This window comes from Armigeres subalbatus, chromosome 3, assembly GCF_024139115.2.
Source record: "Armigeres subalbatus isolate Guangzhou_Male chromosome 3, GZ_Asu_2, whole genome shotgun sequence".
NCBI classification, from domain to species: domain Eukaryota; kingdom Metazoa; phylum Arthropoda; class Insecta; order Diptera; family Culicidae; genus Armigeres; species Armigeres subalbatus.
In genome coordinates, this window is record NC_085141.1 from 122353675 (window position 1) to 122372872 (window position 19198).

Below are 19198 nucleotides of genomic sequence, written 5' to 3' on the forward strand. Positions count from 1 at the left end.
TCCTTTTCCTTTCCTTTTCCTTTCCTTTTCCTTTCCTTTTCCTTTCCTTTTCCTTTCCTTTTCCTTTCCTTTTCCTTTCCTTTTCCTTTCCTTTTCCTTTCCTTTTCCTTTCCTTTTCCTTTCCTTTTCCTTTCCTTTTCCTTTCCTTTTCCTTTCCTTTTCCTTTCCTTTTCCTTTCCTTTTCCTTTCCTTTTCCTTTCCTTTTCCTTTCCTTTTCCTTTCCTTTTCCTTTCCTTTTCCTTTCCTTTTCCTTTCCTTTTCCTTTTCTTTTCCTTTCCTTTTCCTTTTCTTTTCCTTTCCTTTTCTTTTCCTTTTCTTTTCCTTTTGCTTTTATTTCTCCTTTCTATCCTTTTCCTTTGCTTATTATTTGCATGTATTATTTTTTTCTTATTCCTTCTCCCTTTTTCCTTGTTCCTACTTCCTTATTTTTTCTTACTTCTCTTCTTATAATAACAAGTTTAAAATTATTATACAAAATCACATGAAATGAGGACGCAATGACCGTAAAGCAACAACATTTCTCGTGCACATGTTTTTTATCCGATAATCAGAAAACCGTTGAGCTCAGTGAACCTCAGCATTTCCTACTTCTCACACAATAAAATACAAGCATTTTGTTCGCATGTTCGAAGTTAGGCAAGAGCAAGGAAATGATGAACACAGAATTAAAAAATTACGATACAAACTGGCGCGATTTTCCGAACTAGTAAAGGGCCTGCAGAAACATCGAGACCGTCAACCATGCAAATAACACACGGAGGTTTTATGAAAAGTTTAACCGCTGACGCAAGGACCACGTGCCACATGCTATCATATTATGACTGCATTGTATTACACAAGCCAATCCAGCCTTAGCTTGACCTAAAGAGAAGAAGATTTTAGACCTGATTGATCAAATTAAAGCTTATTTTTATTTCCAATTATTTTTGAGCAAAAAAAACGAAGAGAAGACATAATTGTTTTTAAATATTTGTATCGGCCTTATTTATTTTTCCATTATATTCATTAATTCTACTTTTCAGAATCCAATACACATGTAATTCTAAAAATTTTGCTAAACTAGAGAAGGAGCTGCTCATACTGCATATTTTTTACAGTTTATGTCAAATACTTCCTGCTCATAAAATTATGCCCATAATCGACAAGGTATATGCTCTATCAGATACAGACGCAAATGAACTCAATTTTCGCTGGTTAATTCAATTTAGTGATTCTCTTTATGATATCATTTTAAACTCCAAAGCATCATCATCGATGTCATATCTAATCTGCTCCCGGGCTACTCAGTGCCCCATCCACCCACCGTTCACCTATAGGATGCTGATGGCATTGCATATTATTCTGTATGAAGCATACCGTAGGCCAACGGCTTTGCCTTCTAATTAGCAGGATCGTTCAATGGTATTTAGTCGGTTGTCTTAGCTCTCTAGGCCTTTCCAGAAGAACGACCTGTCACTCGGCTTTCATCGTCGACGTTGGTTGTTGTCAGTCGTTTTATTTAGCCATCTCCGCAGAGACTGTCTTCTCTCATGCATGATTTATCGAACGTATTGGTATAGAGAGCGCTAGACCGACCTCATGTGCACCGGTTGGAGATGATTAGACCGGAGATATGGTACCAGCTTCTTTCTCATTGTGCGTGATGAGCTCTGGCTGGATTACGCTAGAGCAACCCTTGCACGCTAAGGAGCAAATGGGACAATGGGAGCATGAACAATTTTACGATTTTTTCATGAAGACTGTCTTGTTTGAGTTTTGTAAATCGAAAAACAATCATTGTAGCGTGTTTTTGTGTATCCAACGTAGGATTATTGTTTTCGATTAAATCGTCAACTATTGAAGCTGATCTTTGAACTGAACATGCCTCTAAAAACGATATTGCTTAAACCTTATTCTACAGAGAACCTTCGATAGATTGACTACATTATCCTTTTGTCTGTGCTCTGGGCCACTTTGAAAAGGCTGCCGTTTTTTTAGTTTTCAACCGATTCTCCTAATTTTTGGTAGTTTGATAAAACTCGCCAAGAGCTGCCCCCTAGGTGCTTGAAAAATATTGAAAATTGGCAATACAGTGTACTTTTATCAAAAAAACGAACAGTGGGTAATGTCTTTGACATAACCGCTAAGTGGACGTAGGACTTGACTTGACCATGCCTTTAAGATACATAATATGTCCAAATTTCTCACATCAACTATTTTGGATAAATAATCGGCGTTGCATACCATTCCTTGGCAAAATCTTCACATCAAACCGACACAGAAATCAAATCTACCTCGAACAAAAACCATCAAAAAAATTTAGGAAGTATCTGTTCGGTCACGAAATATTAGCCTCGACAGTGGCAACCTTCCCACTGAAGGACTGCCTGAAATAAACCACAAGTTGGCTCAGCAGGAGATGTAGACTGTATCTCAGCCCTTCCACTGAAGGGCCTTCTAATCCGTGCGATAGCGACTGAAGGAGAACATTATTTTTAACTCTTAGAGCCTTTAATAAGGCTGTTTGCTTCGGCTAATCTAATCTAATCTAATCTCATACATGCGTAGCCAATACTTGAAAGCATCCTGGAAAATGACGGTTTCTGAATTTCGTCATTTTTCTTTTCATATGGCCAGGCCAACTACGCAGTATGTACCGCAGAGATGACTCCTAGATATTGAGCGACTTCAGGAATACCTAAAGTCACTCAATAGCTTGGAATCGAGGGGAAAGGAAGAAAGCGTGGACCTCCCGTACCAAACGCTTCCAATAATATAGATACCTAATATATGATAAAAATCGTGTACGTGTTTTTTGTACGATGTATATGAGCGTGTATGTGTGTATATGAGTGTGTATGTGTGTTAATATGTCTACACTGATAGACAAAAGTATTCGAACACTCATGTCCATCAGTATATGTATTTTATTTTTTTATTTTTTTTTCTTCCTAAACAATGGAGGGGGAATCTGCTCAACAGACATCCTGGGTTGACCAGGAAGTGCTGGGTTAGGGGCCACCTCCAATGAGGGAGGCAGGACTGCATCCCCGACCAGCTAAACCGTTTCCATTGCCGCCAAGCCCATCGTCCCTTCGGTACAACCAGAAAGTAATGCTTCAAAGGGGGGCCAGTGCATGACGCACCCTCGAGGTTAGCTGCGTGTCCTTGCAGCATCGAACATCGTGACTCGCTTTCTTAGAAGAACACCATGGTATCGTGCCAGCGCATTGCCGGCTTTCCAGGTGGCCTTACCACGCCCTATGTCCTCGGAAGGTGGGCAGGGTCGACTTCGCGCCTGCTTCCCTCTGCACGACTGGTATCAAGAATGATGATGCCGCGTGCACCCCAAATTGACCTTTCTGCGATAGGGCCTATTCGCCAGCACACAGAGGGACTTGCCGACGCGAGGCCTACGCCTGCCCCAGCCTTGACGAGGACCCCTTTCCGTCCACGGGCTCGGAACCCACCCGGTTGACCGACGCCGCGAAAGCGACGATACCATGTTGTTCTTCGCGCGGCCACTTGTTCGATAAAAGGATCGAGTTCGACCACAGAGCATGACCACCGGTATGACCCATGAAGCCGACTCCGATCCCTTGGACCACCTCTTATTTGCGCCTGAACTAGCCATCCTTGAGTACACGCGCCACCTTCTGTGTAGCTCCGAGACGATATGGGCGATAGCCGATAAAACGGCGTTCCAGCCAACTTCATCTTTACACATCCTCCGAACTAGGTTTTTCGGGTAGTGTCCAGACCACATGTGGCAGCATGTGGTCACACATTGCGCGAAAACGTGAGCACACGAACAACACATGTTCCGCCGTTTCCTCTAAACCTGCGCACACCAAACACTCGGGCGAGGCCGAGCAAGCCAGCTGCGTTACCTGCACTTTGATTTTGCAGCACGCTTAAACGCCGGGCACATCGAACCCCCCATGGGGTGCTTGCTGTTCACAGCTTTGCTGGAACAAATCAAACAATTGGGAGGGTTCGTGCAGCATTGTCAGCATTGTATAGCGTCGGCAGAGATTGCTTCTGTCAGGGCCTTTGCAGTCCCATTGCTTGTGCCCCGGTTCCAGGCACTTGAAGCAAACTTCGGGTTGCTTGTATATGCGCACAGGGCATACCGACCATCCCACCTTGACGCTCCCTAACTTGACTACCTTGGAGGCGTCCGCTGCAGATAGCCGAACCAATGCTACCTGCGTCCCTGCCGGACCTTTCCGTAGCCGAACGGCTGCGGTGGGCGTCTCCACTTCACACTGTCGCCGCAGTGCCGTGACGAGCTCTTCGACTTCAGTGATCTCGTCCAGGTCTTTAACCCTTAGATTCACCTCCGTCGTGAGTGCCCTCACCTTGACCGTCTCGCCTAGGACCTCCTCCGCCAACTTCTTGTAGGCGGCGCCCTTTTGCGAGACGCCCCGCTTCAGCTCGAGTATCATCTCGCCCATCCGGGTACGTCTTATTCGACGTACGTCGGCGTCGAGTTCACCGAGCTTGACGTCACTCCTCATCGCCTTCAAAACATCAGAGTTTTTAGCCTCGTCCGCCGTGATGACTAGGGCATCGCCCCTGGAGCGATTGGCGCCTACCCTAGACTTCTTGCTACCCTCATACGCCTGGGCCTTCTTTTCGGCCCTTGACGTCTTCGGTTTCCTCTTGTTCTTGACCAGGGTCCAGGAGGCGTCACCCCCCTCTATTTCCCTGGTCTGGTGCGGCTGAGAACTTTCAGCCTGCCGTAACCCCTTATCACCGTCTTTCCTGAGTGGACGGACCTTTCCAGGTCCTTCCTCCCCCGGTTTTGGAGGTACCTGACCGGGGTTCAGCTTCCCAGCCCCACTACCCTTGTTCGGGGTAGTAACCCTCCGCGTTTTGGAGCGGCCCCAGGGAGCTCATCCCCTGGAGACTGTCTCCCCGTTTTTGTGTCTGCTCCGTTGGAGCAGTCACCCCGACGTACCCGCAAATACTTGAGCCTCAGTCTGGGTAGACTTTGGCACCACCGTCTTCGCTGGCACGCCTTCGGTCGATTCGACCTTGCCCGAGTCCGCGAATCCTTGGGCCTCAGTCTGGGTAGACCTCGACTCCACCGATTTCACGGGTTTACACTTGGCCGTCCCGACCGCCCTCTCCAGCTTGGCGTCCAGCATCGACTTTCGAAGTTTCTGCAAGCTCCTCTTGAGGTCCTTGCTGATATTATGCTTCGATGACGCAAAGTCGATGATGGCGTCCAGCTGTTCCGTCGCCACCTCGAAGGCCGAAAGCCCATCGCGTTTGCGGTTCATCGCCTCCACAAGCCATAGGCCGTCAATAACCCCTACCGGCGTTTTATAGCCGAGAGGAAGGTTGAGTGACCCACACTGGCGCTGCGCACTGAGCTGCCGACTATTGCCTCTGGCCTGGTGGAGACCTGAACAACCCACCTCTTGCGAAGGGGTTGTCGCCTACACTACTACTACTAATTGAAGAATTGACTTGGTTTTCCATTTTGGTCCCACGAGTTGCTCGGGAAAAGAGGTCCACCACGCCAGAGCCCAGCATGACGCGGTAAGGGACAATTACTGTGGAGGGTGCCCAGGTACCCCACAGGCTCCGTTAAAGGCCAAGCTTATTATTTCACCCCCCTGGCCATGCATCCCCTCGGCACGGGTCGCTTGACGCCTTGGGATTAGGGGTTAGGGACGATGGTCCCGGTCAAACTCGCAGTGGCCATGGGGAGGGGTCGTCAAGCCCTTGGACAAAGTCCCTGCTGCCCCCCATCAGTATATGTATGTATTTGTGTATATGTATGTGTGTATAATGTGAATATGTGTGTGCGTTTGTGTGAGTGCGTGCGTGTTAAATTTACGGATCATCAAAACCTTACCTCTCCTCAATAAATCTGACGCTGAACATGTTTGAGCATTTGCATAGCCTTGATCGCAATATTAGCAAGGGCATTGCCCTTGATAACAATCGATCAGCCCTTGCAAGCACAAACATGCGCACGTTTTCCGGATCTGCAGCACTTTTTTATACACTTCACATTTGTTTCGACCGCGGTCACTGCACTGGTTCTATTGTTCTACTTTTAGGCGAATCACCGCACAAAAGTAGAGCGCAAAAACCAACCGCACTAGAAGACGGTTGAAACGAGACTCCTCTAAGGCTGTTTGCTTCGGCTAAGTGCAAAAAGTAAGAAAACGATCTTTTCAAATAACCGCGAATTTCTAGTGATGGTATAAAAAAGATTGAATGCTCTGCGAGCGAATGCACTTTTCTTTTATACTACTTAATTTTGAATCTTCTCTGCTTCCCAATTGGTGGGCCAATCAGCTAGTGTCTTGTATCCCGCTTCTTTGTCAGCCAAAGCGTCATCATCATCAACGCGTTCGAGAAGGGCTTCTTCTTTTTTACGCTTGTTGCTCGCTGCTGGCGTCTATTTCTTAACGGGACTTTTCGCTTGATACAGGCCAATAAGCCGGACAAGCGAGCTTAGAATTGAAGTTCAGGTGGGAAGTAGGGTGTTCTTTTCTGAGACAACATTGTAAGTAGTAGAAGGAAGGAAACACCCGGACATGGGATTGCAGGTGACAAGATTTAGAATTCATAACATGGGACGATCATTCAGTCACGTTCGCTTTGTGTGCGGTCAGTATCAAACAATGTTTTTCTACATATTTTTTTGACGTAGGACTTACGTCTCTCTTTACTATACCGGGTGTCATTTCAAAATATTCAAATCGACCGCGTTACGCTGTGTTGAAAGATTTTAAACGTTAATAGCGTTCGTCTCAGTGGACGAATTTCTGCGGTAAGCCCCTCAATCGACAGATTTCAAGTATGCCTTTCATGTCCATGCTTGATAAGACCTGAAAAACTTGTTTCAATAGGCATGAAACTGTTTTCAATGAAAAACATTGAGATCAAGGGAACCTATAAATATGGGTACCGCATAATTCTTGTATCATTCCATTACCACGTTCTGATTGGTGCAGACACCAGCGAATGAGCAGCCGCTGGGTCTGCCGAGAAGCCATAAAATAGCGCAACACGATTTTTTCCTCTCATTCTGACCGGGACAAGCGAAGCAACCGCATCATCGCTTGAACAGCACTCACACCTTTTAGCAGGGAATGAAGTCATCATCAGCCGAAACCTAGCCAGTACAGCAGCAGTCCACCATACAGACCCGACAAAGCAGCAATGCTGAGCAGATACCGGCAGCAGCAGCAGAGTCGAGTCGAGACCGGCCGGCATCGGTGATGAGCCGAGACAGGCTGAAGAAAAGCCATATGATGCAGCATGTAATGTCCAAAAAACAAACGGTTCTTCAGAGAGCCAATGATAGAGATCAATATTAAAGTTTTCAATTCCTTTCGGGATAGAAATTGCAGGGTTGTTACGGAGATCCTGAAATATTTTCCGCGCCAAATCCGCGCCGACTAAAATCAAATCCACGCCATTTCCGCGCGACATGAAAATCCATTCTGCGCCAAATCCGCGCGACCCAAAACTAATTTATTTATTTATCATCAGACTAAGGCCGGAGTGGCCTGTGCTGCACATAAAAGACTTCTCCATTCAGCTCGGTCCATGGCTGCACTTCGACAACCACGCAGTCGGACCCTGCGTGCGGACCCTCCGCAAGTCGTCCTCCACCTGATCGATCCACCTTGCCCGCTGTACACCTCGCCTCCTTGTTCCCGTCGGATCGTTGTCGAGAACCATTTTCACCGGATTACTGTCCGACATTCTGGCTACGTGCCCGGCCCACCGCAGTCTTCCGATTTTCGCGGTGTGAACGATGGATGGTTCTCCCAACAGCTGATGCAACTCGTGGTTCATTCGCCTCCTCCACGTACCGTCCGCCATCTGCACCCCACCATAGATGGTACACAACACTTTCCTTTCAAAAACTCCAAGTGCGCGTTGGTCCACCACGAGTATCGTCCAGGTCTCGTGTCCGTAGAGAACTACCGGTCTTATAAGCGTTTTGTAGATAGTCAGTTTGGTACGGCGGTGAACTCTATTCGATCGAAGCGTCTTGCGGAGTCCAAAGTACGTACGATTTCCAGCCACTATGCGCCTCCGAATTTCTCTGCTGGTATCGTTATCGGCGGTCACCAGTGAGCCCAAGTACACGAATTCTTCAACCACCTCGATTTCGTCACCACCGATAGAAACTCGTGGTGGGTGGCTTACATTAACCTCTCTTGAGCCTCTTCCTATCATGTACTTCGTCTTCGACGTGTTGATGACTAATCCAATCCGTTTAGCTTCGCTTTTCAGTCTGATGTAGGCTTCCTCCATCCTCTCAAAGTTACGTGCCATGATATCAATGTCGTCGGCGAAACCAAATAACTGGACGGACTTCGTGAAAATCGTACCACTCGTGTCAATCCCTGCCCTTCGTATTACTCCCTCCAAAGCGATGTTGAATAGCAGACACGAAATACCATCACCTTGCCGTAACCCTCTACGCGTTTCGAAGGGACTCGAGAATGCCCCTGAAACTCGAACTACGCACATCACCCGATCCATCGTCGCCTTGATCAACCGTATCAGTTTATCCGGAAATCCGTTTTCGTGCATTAGCTGCCATAGCTGGTCCCGATCGATTGTATCATATGCGGCTTTGAAGTCGATAAATAGATGATGTGTGGGCACGTTGTATTCGCGGCATTTCTGCAATACCTGACGTATGGCGAACACCTGGTCTGTGGTAGAACGTTCACCCATAAATCCCGCCTGGTACTGCCCCACGAACTCTTGTGCAATTGGTGTTAGTCGACGGCATAAAATTTGGGAGAGTACCTTGTAGGCGGCGTTCAGCAATGTGATTGCGCGGTAGTTGCTACAATCCAGCTTATCGCCCTTTTTGTAGATGGGACACACGACACCTTCCATCCAGTCCTGCGGCAGAACCTCATCCTCCCAAACCTTGGTAATCACCCAGTGCAGCGCTCTAGCCAGTGCCTCACCACCGTGTTTAAACAGCTCTCCTGGTAGTCGGTCAACTCCAGGGGCTTTGTTGTTTTTCAGCCGGCCGATCTCCTCCTGGATTTCCTGGAGATTCGGAGCCGGAAGTCGCATGTCCTGCGCGCGTGCTCCTAGGTTCATTACCATATCGCCACCGTTGTCTGCCACATCGCCATTCAGGTGCTCTTCGTAGTGCTGCCGCCACCTTTGGATCACCTCACGCTCGTTCGTAAGAAGGTTCCCGTTTATGTCCTTACACATATCGGGCTGTGGCACGTGGCCCTTACGTGAACGGTTCAACTTCTCATAGAACTTTCGTGCGTCATTAGCGCGGTACAGTTCCTCCGTCTCTTCACGGACTCGATCCTCCTGCTGCCTACTCCTCCGGAAAATCGAGTTTTGTCTGTTCCGCGCCCGTTTGTATCGTGCCTTGTTCGCCCTCGTGCGGTGTTGCAGCAATCTCGCCCATGCTGCATTCTTCTCCTCAACTAACTGCTCACATTCGCCGTCATACCAGTCGTTTCTCTGATCCGGAGCCACCGTGCCTAGTGCAGCTGTTGCGGTGCTTCCAATGGCGGATCGAATATCTCTCCAGCCATCTTCAAGAGATGCTGCGCCTAGCTGCTCTTCCGTTGGGAGTGCCACTTCCAGCTGCTGCGCGTAGTCTTGACCCAAAACTAAATTCTAAGCAAATACACGTTAAATATCAATGTTAAATATTACGCTGAACATTACAACAATTTAGTGAACGTCTTTTTTCGAGTTCGTTTTTATAATATTACTGATTTTAAGTATATGTTTTAACTTCAACGTTACACATGTTTGTACAAAATTGAAAATAGGATTAAGGAAAAAGCAGTTGATATAACAACTCATCTAGATGGTCCTTCTTGGAATTTCTTAAGAAGTCGCTCCAAAATTGTCTGCGGGTGTTTCTCCGAGAACATCTGTGGAAAATTTTCCATTCTTGCAAAAGGTTCCCCGGAAATTGATGCGGTATTTCATTTTTTCATAAATTTTTGTGAATTCCTCAAAAACAACATGCAGGAAATTTTCGGAAACTGTATGTTGACACCCCTAATTAATTCCTACAGAAATCGCTTGGGAAATTCTAACAGAAATTGGTTGGTGACTTCCTGCTGAAAAACTTCCGAAAAATCTGTTGTTAAATTTTCAAGATTTTTCACAGAAATTCTTGTGATCATAGCTAAATAAACATCGAAGGAAATCGCAACGTGAATTCTTGCGGGAATTTCTCGGGAATCTCTGCAAAAACTCTTCCGGGAAAAATTTTTCAAAAATTTTCAACATTTTTTTTCAAAATCAACATCAAAAACAATTTCTGCGGAAGCACAAGACGGGTGTTCATGTCCTTCAACAGACATGTTTCAGAATGCTTCAGAATGGTTTAAAAATGACAACAAGTGGCGCCCCTCTCCTCATAGCATTTGTTTAATCAATGCTCAAGAGCGTAACCAAGGAATTCAAACAGGGTTTGTTAATATCCGAAAATTGATGTTAGTAAATAACTACAAACGTCAATTTTGTTCTCGAAAACATTTGCTAACGAGAATAAAGCCCATCTAGATTAGACATAAAACTAATTTTCAAATAAACGTCCTTAGATATAGAATTTCATTTGTTTAAATACTCCTTTGTTTAAATACTAAAAGTAAATCCGCACAAAGTCCTAAAATCGTTATCTAAATCCGCGCCGAATCCGCGAAAACCGCAAAATCCGCGAAAATCGCGAAATCCGCTTAGTCTTAACAACCCTGAAATTGGGTGCCAAATCCAATATTCTAGAGATAAAATTTTATGCGTGATTTTCATAAATAGACGAATTTCGCGCCAACCCTTCTATGGGGCTGGCAGCACCATCTCAGAATCGAATGAAACTTGGTGGACATAAAGATATGGTATTTCTAAACCACTCTGCATATTTAGTTTTTCAAAAATTGTCAAGAGTAACATTTGATAAGGGTCTAACTTTTTTTCATTGATTTTTTAAAAAACGATGTAACTCTAGAATGACAAGACCTACAAAAAAGTGTTGTATGGCGGACTGTCGTGAAATTCCCTGATGTTTTTAGGAAAAATATCAAAAAAATAAAAAACCGATTTCTACACTGAAAAAAAATTGTTTTAAAAATTAAAATCGATATTACAAAAACACCTCATCTCAGAAATCGATGAAATTTTTTCTGCAGATAGGTATTTCAATTATCTAACTTTTCTGGGAATAATGTTCCTGTGACATATTTAAGGAAAAAAAGTTTTTCTAACAAAAACTTTTCCCATGTCCATATTGAGTGAAAATTTATCAGCGTGTTTTATGCCTACAGCGCCAAATATAGGTTCAGTAGCCTATCATAAACAACGACACATTTTGGACGTATAAAACTCAAAGGTGCAGCCCAATCAGGTTGTACGCAAAGGTGACGTAGGACTACGTAGCTATACGAAATGGAGGGTATTTTTCATCATAATTTGTTTAAATTTATTAGCATTGTGCAAACTACTCGGAGGTCAACCGAATCAAGAAACTGAAAGTAGCTCCCAGTTGGATGTTACTGGTTACAACCTATTACTGGTTGCCCTCCTAGGGGCCCTCCTTAGCCGTGCGGTAAGACGCGCGGCTACAAAGCAAGACCATGCTGAGGGTGGCTGGGTTCGATTCCCGGCGCCGGTCTAGGCAATTTTCGGATTGGAAATTGTTTCGACTTCCCTGGGCATAAAAGTATCATCGTGTTAGCCTCATGATATACGAATGCAAAAATGGTAACTTGGCTTAGAAACCTCGCAGTTAATAACTGTGGAAGTGCGTAATGAACACTAAGCTGCAAGGCGGCTTTGTCCCAGTGTGGGGATGTAATGCCAATAAGAAGAAGAAGAAGATGCGCTTCATTGCAAAGATCGAAACCAAGAACTCGAGCACATTATGGGGCGCCATGGTCTCGAGGAATGAGCGAATCAGAGAGTTGCTCACAAAATACTATTGTAACAATAACATGGTGATCGTACATTTCTCTTCCCTCCAGCGTTACCACATTCCCCGATTTATCTTAATTTTGACGATTTTTCAACGTAATTTTTCAAAGATAGCTTTGATCAAAGATAAAAGATTTTTTGAAAAATCAAAGAAGTGAAACATTTTCCTTTGAATTTCGCTCTTCTTATTTAATTCCAATGATAAATTTGTTGTTTAATAGTGCACTTCCGTAGTTCTTAATTTATATGATAAGGGACCGCACACTAATAACGTAAGCATTTTTTAGGGTTTTTCAATCTCCTCCCCCCATGTAAGATTTTTCCCATACAAACCATTTTTTATTTGTATGGAGCGTAAGAAAATGGCAGACCGCCCCTCCCTCCATAAGTGCTTACTTAATAAGTGTACGACCCCTAAGATGAAATTATTCGATCGTTATGATCTGGATCACAGTCCATGTAGTTACGTAGCCAACAAGGACGAAGCCTACATGTTAAATCATTGCATCAACAAATATTTGCTAGTAGGTACTGTGAAAGTATTGTCGTAGATCATTGAACGATCGTCGGCCAGCGCAGAGTCTCGAGGGTGAACGTAGTCTCTTCTGATCATCTTTTCAGACACGACAAAATCGGAATAACCGTTTGAGACACTTATAACCGGCAGACAATTTGAACTTCAAACAGCGACTCTCTTTTACAACATCAATTTCAAGACTGACGGGCGCAGGCTATGTTTGTGTGGTGGCTACCCGGCTGTTCTCACACTCTCTCCTGACGCTTTGATGAGCACTTAGAAAAGGATTAGGACTTTCAGGTATAAACTTAGAAATAGAACTTTAGGTATATTTTATTTATTTTTTAAAATGTTTTTTTTTTAATCAATGTAAATGTAAATATTTTTTTTAAATTTTTTTTAAAAGATTTTTGACATCTTCATGCAACTTTTGTGTGCTTTGATGTTTTATCAATGCCTCCAATGAAACTAAATACTCTCTACCTAAAAACCCTACCTATTGAGGGTCGTGGGTTCGAGTCCCATCGAAGGGAAAGTGGTTACCTCCAATACATTTTTCAAATCAATATCTTCCACATAATGTACATATTTATATATGAGTTTTCAGAACATTGTAAATTAATGTCCAAGCCGGGTGGTTTAATCCCCGAAATAACGGTAATTAACTTTGATTGAACACAATATCAATGTTTAACGCAACACTATGATTACAAATATTCATTACGTACAACTCATTCATTCATTACGTACACCTACGTAGTCCTACGGCAACAGAGTTTATGAGATTCTTTTTTACAATTCTTTAAAACATCTACCAATATCTGTATGAGAACTGGGCATATGAGGATTTGTAGGTTCAAACCTCACCGAAGAAAGGTGATTACTTCCAAAATTATTCGAAGTTTTGAAGATTCCACATAATTTATATCCATGTTGTGTGGTCTATCAATTTATTTGTTTGCAGCTCGTGGATCACTGAGAAATCGGTTTTTAAAACTTTGAAAGTGAGTCATTCGGAAGGTAAAGTTGTCGAAATAATAACATGAACATCACTGAGGATCAGTTTTATCAGAACCGTACTTTGCGTAATTTTCTATCCGAAGCTTAAATTTGCTATGTATCGAAGAGCAGTTTTTCAAATAGAACTCGTTAAAAAAATGCGTCCTACACCTGCACTAGTTCTTTCGGATATCATTGCTATATTCCCACTGTGAAACGCGTGGGAAGCGTCTACCTATTATATCGAATTGGATATTTCATTCACGCAAAATATACGTCAGGAAAATTAATATCGACCACGTATCGGGTTCAGGGGAGAAAAGTATGCATGAGTTGAGTGCGGTGTGTATGTGAGAATGAGTGCTTTGGGATTTTCCTGATGCTGCTGGTACGGTCTGCCGTGAAATGGGACGGATAAGGCGATTAGTGGAATGATAATTCCGATTATGCGATAGGCAACAATACTGACGGGTAGAATCCCACTTGACAGTATAACTTTACATCATATTTAAAAGAACATCCTTTCGTTTCATTTTTTTTTCGCAGGAAGTTACTCGGGCCCACAAGGGATGGGCTTTGGACTCGGTGGTACTGCAGAATCAGATAACCCGTTACAACAAGGAGGATATCCACGACGGACCGCAGGAGGGTGTTTACGTTTACGGTCTATTTTTGGAAGGTAACTGATAGATATAACACTCCTCTCTGAGTTTGATTTTTGATTAATCATTACGTTCGTGGGCAATCATTTGCCGATACATTTGGTCATTTGTTGTCGTCAAAGGCCTCGAACCTTCTCAACCTATCCATTTGGCCAATTTAAGATGCGGCTAATTCGATAAAATTTGTATGATATTTTTTTCTGTCGAGACCTTCTTCAGTTCAACGGTGGGATGTGCATTTTGAAAAGTGATGAACAAGGATTTTCGAATTTCTTAAGTTTTAGTTAATGTCATTTGGCGGCAAAAAATAGTTCGGCTTCTCTCTATCAATGTATGTATACAAATTGGACTCTCACGACTACGCTTGCCAGTCAATTTGAATATGTTGAAATATTTAAAATATTTTATTTATTCCAAAAGTGCTGTTTCCTATTCTGTTACAAAAATAGGGATTATTATGCATCATTGCAATTATTTACAAAAAAAAACATTGAAAACTAAGTTTTTTTGTTTTTTTTTTCAAATGATCTACCACTGAAGTATTATGTGATTAGGAATTCATTTAACTAAAATTTACTCGCAAACCTAATACCATAACAGTTGATACTTTAGAATTAATTCAGTAAATGGTTTAAAAAAAATGTTTTGTTTTTAATTCGCCTTCTTCGTTGAAAACTCAATTCCTTTAAGCTTCGAAGCCAAATGAACCCATATGTTCGAGGTCTCTAAATATTTTGTTACTTAACAAGAAATAAAAAGTTCTGTATGTATGTTACCACTTTTTCTATTTGTTCAATGTTTTTATAGCTAATTAGCATATCAATAGACAAAGGTCAAAGACTGGCCGTACACATTTATTTCCTTGTTACTGTGTTCAGCGAGGTTTTGTTTTAATCAAATAGGAGCGGAAACACTAATTTACTTGTGCAATTTGCTTATATTTTCTATAATCCATACAACCGCCCATTAAATCCGGGCTGAACCAGGAGCGTCCCTCGAGCGCCGATCCGGTAAGCTCATCGAATCCAAGGCAAAGGTTTTGTACGAGCAGATGCCAGTGATCTACATCTATGCGATTAACACGACCGCCGGCAAAGATCCCAGACTGTATGAATGCCCTATTTACCGCAAGCCCCAACGAACGGATCAGAAATACGTTGGCTCAATTGATTTCGAAACGGATTTCAACCCCCGACACTGGACACTGCGCGGAGTGGCATTACTATGTGATATCAAATAATTATGGACACGGTACAACCGTGTATTGATTTACTCAGCTTTAAATGTCGCACTTGTTTGTTGTTTCTGGTTTATAGCACTTTTAACTATTTCTGAAAAAGATGAAAACCCTTGTATGACTTTAATTGCCGCAAAGAATGGAAAGAGCACCTACCAGAAAAAATACAAAATGTAGAAAAAAAGACTTTATGTCAGAAATATAATCTTAAAGGTGTTCCTAGAACATCCTTCTTTGCGAAACATCTCCAATACGACGATGTTCAATAATTATATAAGTAAAAGAAGAACGCAAAAGAAATTCCTTTTCTAAAGTTTAACGTCTCACTTCCTCGAATCGATGATAGGCAGGGAGGAATGTCGTAATGAGACAAATCAGTTGCTAATATAGGAATGTGAATCACCCAGCAATGTGGAAAGCAGTCATTGGGTTAAGACAGGTACTACCGACGGCGGATCCATTCTCGTCACGAATTAGGCTAAAAACCAACTACGAAGCATTCATCGTGAACCATTTTGCTCACTGGAGGGTGGAAATTTTATCTTAACTGAACGATTGTCAATTAACTTTGATCCATAGATTAAAAGACCGAAAAAAATCCTGGCGGACTATTTTTCAACTAAGAGTGTGCGGAATTTCAAAAATGAATAGTTTCAGTCGATTCGATTCAGGAATTCCGAGTTTAAGTTTGGCGAAATCTGATTTTTTGACATACACGGACAAAAATGCAATCATTATATTTATGTGTAGCAAACATAAACTTCGTCTATAGCGATAACCTAAAAATTGCTATGAGAATTCTTATGACACATATATACCGTTCCGATAATTATAAAAACGCTAAAAAAGACAGCAATTGAAATAGCGTTTGATGTGGTTTGATGTTTCATGAAAATGTCAACGCTTCCCATAGATTACATCCTGTTCTTTAGTATTTGACCTTTTTTTGCACAGAATGGGTTATTTTTGGGACGTGTTTTTTTTTTGGTAAATTAGCTAGAAATGAACGTATAACTGTTAAATCAATATAATTTTTAATACAAATGCACAATAATGGCTATCTCTTCGCATTAACGACGAGATCTAGCTGAAAAATTATTTCAATTACCTAAAAATTCGGAAAAATCAAATTATTTCGAACAATTTGTTTGAAAAACTGCATATGTAACATTTTTGGCCAAAATGAGATTTTTATATATTTTGAATTCTCGTCCAAAAATACGTTTTCTGGCAAAAAACACGAAAAAAAAGTTTTTGTTTAGGAATGTATGAAAAAAATTCGTTTGTTTGAGAAACTACATTTGTCCACGTATTTTGAAGTGCCCCAGGGTGTTGAGTTTTGCCAAAAACTATTGATCTGTATCGAAGAAATCGAAAGATTCGGTGCAAATTTGTTCAAAAACAGTTTTTAATTGTTTTCTCGAAATAGTGTAAAATGGACTTGGATTCAATTAAAAACCATCATTAGTAGGGATGTGGCTTTAGAACCAGACGATTTTCAGGTACGGTTTATATTGGGGTTTGAACGGACACTGGTTATACAGACCACATTGCTCTAAAAAGTAAAAAAAAATCACATTAGTGAAAACGAGAGCTCGGAATCATTTTTCATGTTTTTTGAGGCTAGTCGCTATTAATTTAAAAATGTTCTAATTCTCGTCCGATGATAATTATTAAATTTTTAAATCTATAATGCTTGTTAAATGGGTATAAAAACCAAATATGATATATTGAGTATAAATATTGATCAAATTTTTAAGTAATACAGTCAAACCTCCATGAGTCGATATTGAAGGGACCATCGACTCATGGAAATATCGAGATGAGGAATATAAAGTCATTAGGAAGCTGTTTGAAGGGACCATCATAGTAACCCAGAAAATTATTGCGAGTTTCCGGTTAGCGGGTAGAGCGGAACTACCAAAGCGGACTAAAATGCACAAAACTGGAGGGCCAAAGCACCAACCAAAACCAAAACGCCACAAATCTAAATTTTCATACATGTATTTAGGGCATCCGCCCTCATCATTTGCCTTTCCTAGCCTCCTACTTCTGGGCCTAACTCCTCTACTCTTTCTCTATTCACATCTTCTTACACGCTAGTCTCGCCTCACCCATCTCCTCGCACAACTCCATAATCTGCGACGATTCGCCATCAATCGCTCCTGCTTGATGTCTCGTCTCCAGACCTCCGTTTGCGGTTAAGACGGACGGTTTTCCTGGCGGCAATAGCAGTGGAAATACCGGCCAATTCCCTCCTTGATGGCGACGACGGGATCACTGGGACAACTGCGCCTCCGACCTCTTCGTGCTGGCAAACTTCCTTCTCTGCGCGACTCCTCTGCTGGAGATCCCTCTGGCCGTCCAGTCGACCGTATACTGGATGGGATCCCTCCGAGGCAGTAGATGCTGACGAGGCCGCACGCCTTTCACCAATTCCACGCGACAGTCACCGGATCAACACAAGCACAAATCGTCCTTCAGCATGCGCAGCTCAGCTCCCATAGAAACACCCTACCAAAGCAACTTATATGAATTGTTTGCTCATTCAGTTTTTTGCAGTACAACTTACCCAGCGAATGGGGTGTTTTGGCTCTGACGGAATTGTAACCGATCTCCGACGGATGTGTGTTTGGTTCACTTCCCCGTGGTTTTGTTCTGACCTTCGGGTGATCTGCAAATCGCATGGGGTTAGGCTTATGTCGCGCAACGATACAATAGGATTACCTTTTACCCTTCGATTGGCGGCCCGTTGACTGAAGTCAACTTGTGTTCGGTGCCGTGCTTCCTTGGACCGTCTACCTTCCTGCGTGATTCTGGAACTTTTTCCTGACCTGCGATGGAAGTGAGGTTATGCCTGCATCGTGGCGTGCGATCAAACAACTCCTACCTTTGGTGCGTTTGTTGCCGGCGTCTCGAAACCGGATTTACCTCACGGTGAACGATTTCGGGTGAATTTCGGTTCCCGAATTAAACCACCGGTGAAAATCACTCACAAACCGCGCACTGTGATTCCCGCGAAGGGATTTTACAACTTTTCGCCTTGTTGTGGCGGCGACGATCTTCTCGCACGGAGGTACCGAAAAAAGTGAAGACTCATTTCCTCTTCGATCTGGCTTGCGATGTTGCCGTTCGTGGTGTGCGTGTGTCAGTGGCTCCTGTCAAACTGCTGCAGTGGCGCGCCGCTTTGCGCCGCATATTTGATGCAGGGCTGGATTTTCGATTCGCATTCAAACCGACTGTTGGTGCGTTATGCAGGTGTGCGGGATGGTGCTTGCGTTTCGTTTTATTGTCGATTGCAAGTATTAATGATTTTCAATCACATAATAATATTCTTCAAAGCTTACAAACAATACTAAACGTAACAAAATATTTGTTAATATGGAATAATTTGCTTCCATAAGTCGATATGGGGCTGTCCACAAACCACGTAGACCGAAATTTCAAATTTTCAAACCCCTCCCTAGCCCCTAGTAGACTTTCGTAGACTTTTCCGAAACCCCTCCCCCACCCCCTTGAAGTCTACGTAGACTTTTCCAAATTTTACAAAATATCATATGTGATTGGACAATCAAAATCGGATTCAAATTTAATCCTCAGCTCCTGAAACCAAATCCCAAAGTCAATTAATTATATTTCTGTTGGATTCGACTCCTCCTAGAGGTGTGCACCACCGCTGTCAACACGATTGCATCGGCACGCCACTGCTTAACATCTGTCACGCATCTGACCTATAATTCACCACTCCGGTTCAAATATGTAGAAACCCGAAGAATTTTCAGAATTTTGAAAAATTTCGAGTTGAAATTTCGAGAATGTCAAGTCTACATTCCAATAAGTATTTCGTGG

The 19198-nt window shown here is 42.9% G+C and overlaps 1 protein-coding gene and 1 long non-coding RNA gene across 2 annotated transcripts in view; one reads left to right on the top strand and one right to left on the bottom strand.

The window, feature by feature from the left end:
- LOC134221947 (dynein axonemal heavy chain 5) overlaps positions 1-15600 on the top strand; it is a 90911-nt gene extending 75311 nt beyond the window's left edge. Inside the window, exons 16-17 of the mRNA XM_062701112.1 lie at positions 13997-14129; positions 15099-15600. Coding sequence (XP_062557096.1) covers positions 13997-14129; positions 15099-15352 — 387 coding nt within the window. The 3' untranslated portion in view covers positions 15353-15600. The remainder of the gene's footprint in view (positions 1-13996; positions 14130-15098) is intronic.
- Positions 15601-17386: 1786 nt separating this feature from the next.
- On the bottom strand, positions 17387-18455 carry LOC134220670 (uncharacterized). The gene is made up of 4 exons (XR_009982002.1): positions 18240-18455; positions 18077-18183; positions 17922-18023; positions 17387-17863 (listed from the first exon to the last, which is right to left on the bottom strand). It is a non-coding gene; the product is annotated as an uncharacterized LOC134220670 (long non-coding RNA).
- Between the last annotated feature and the right edge of the window lie 743 nt (positions 18456-19198).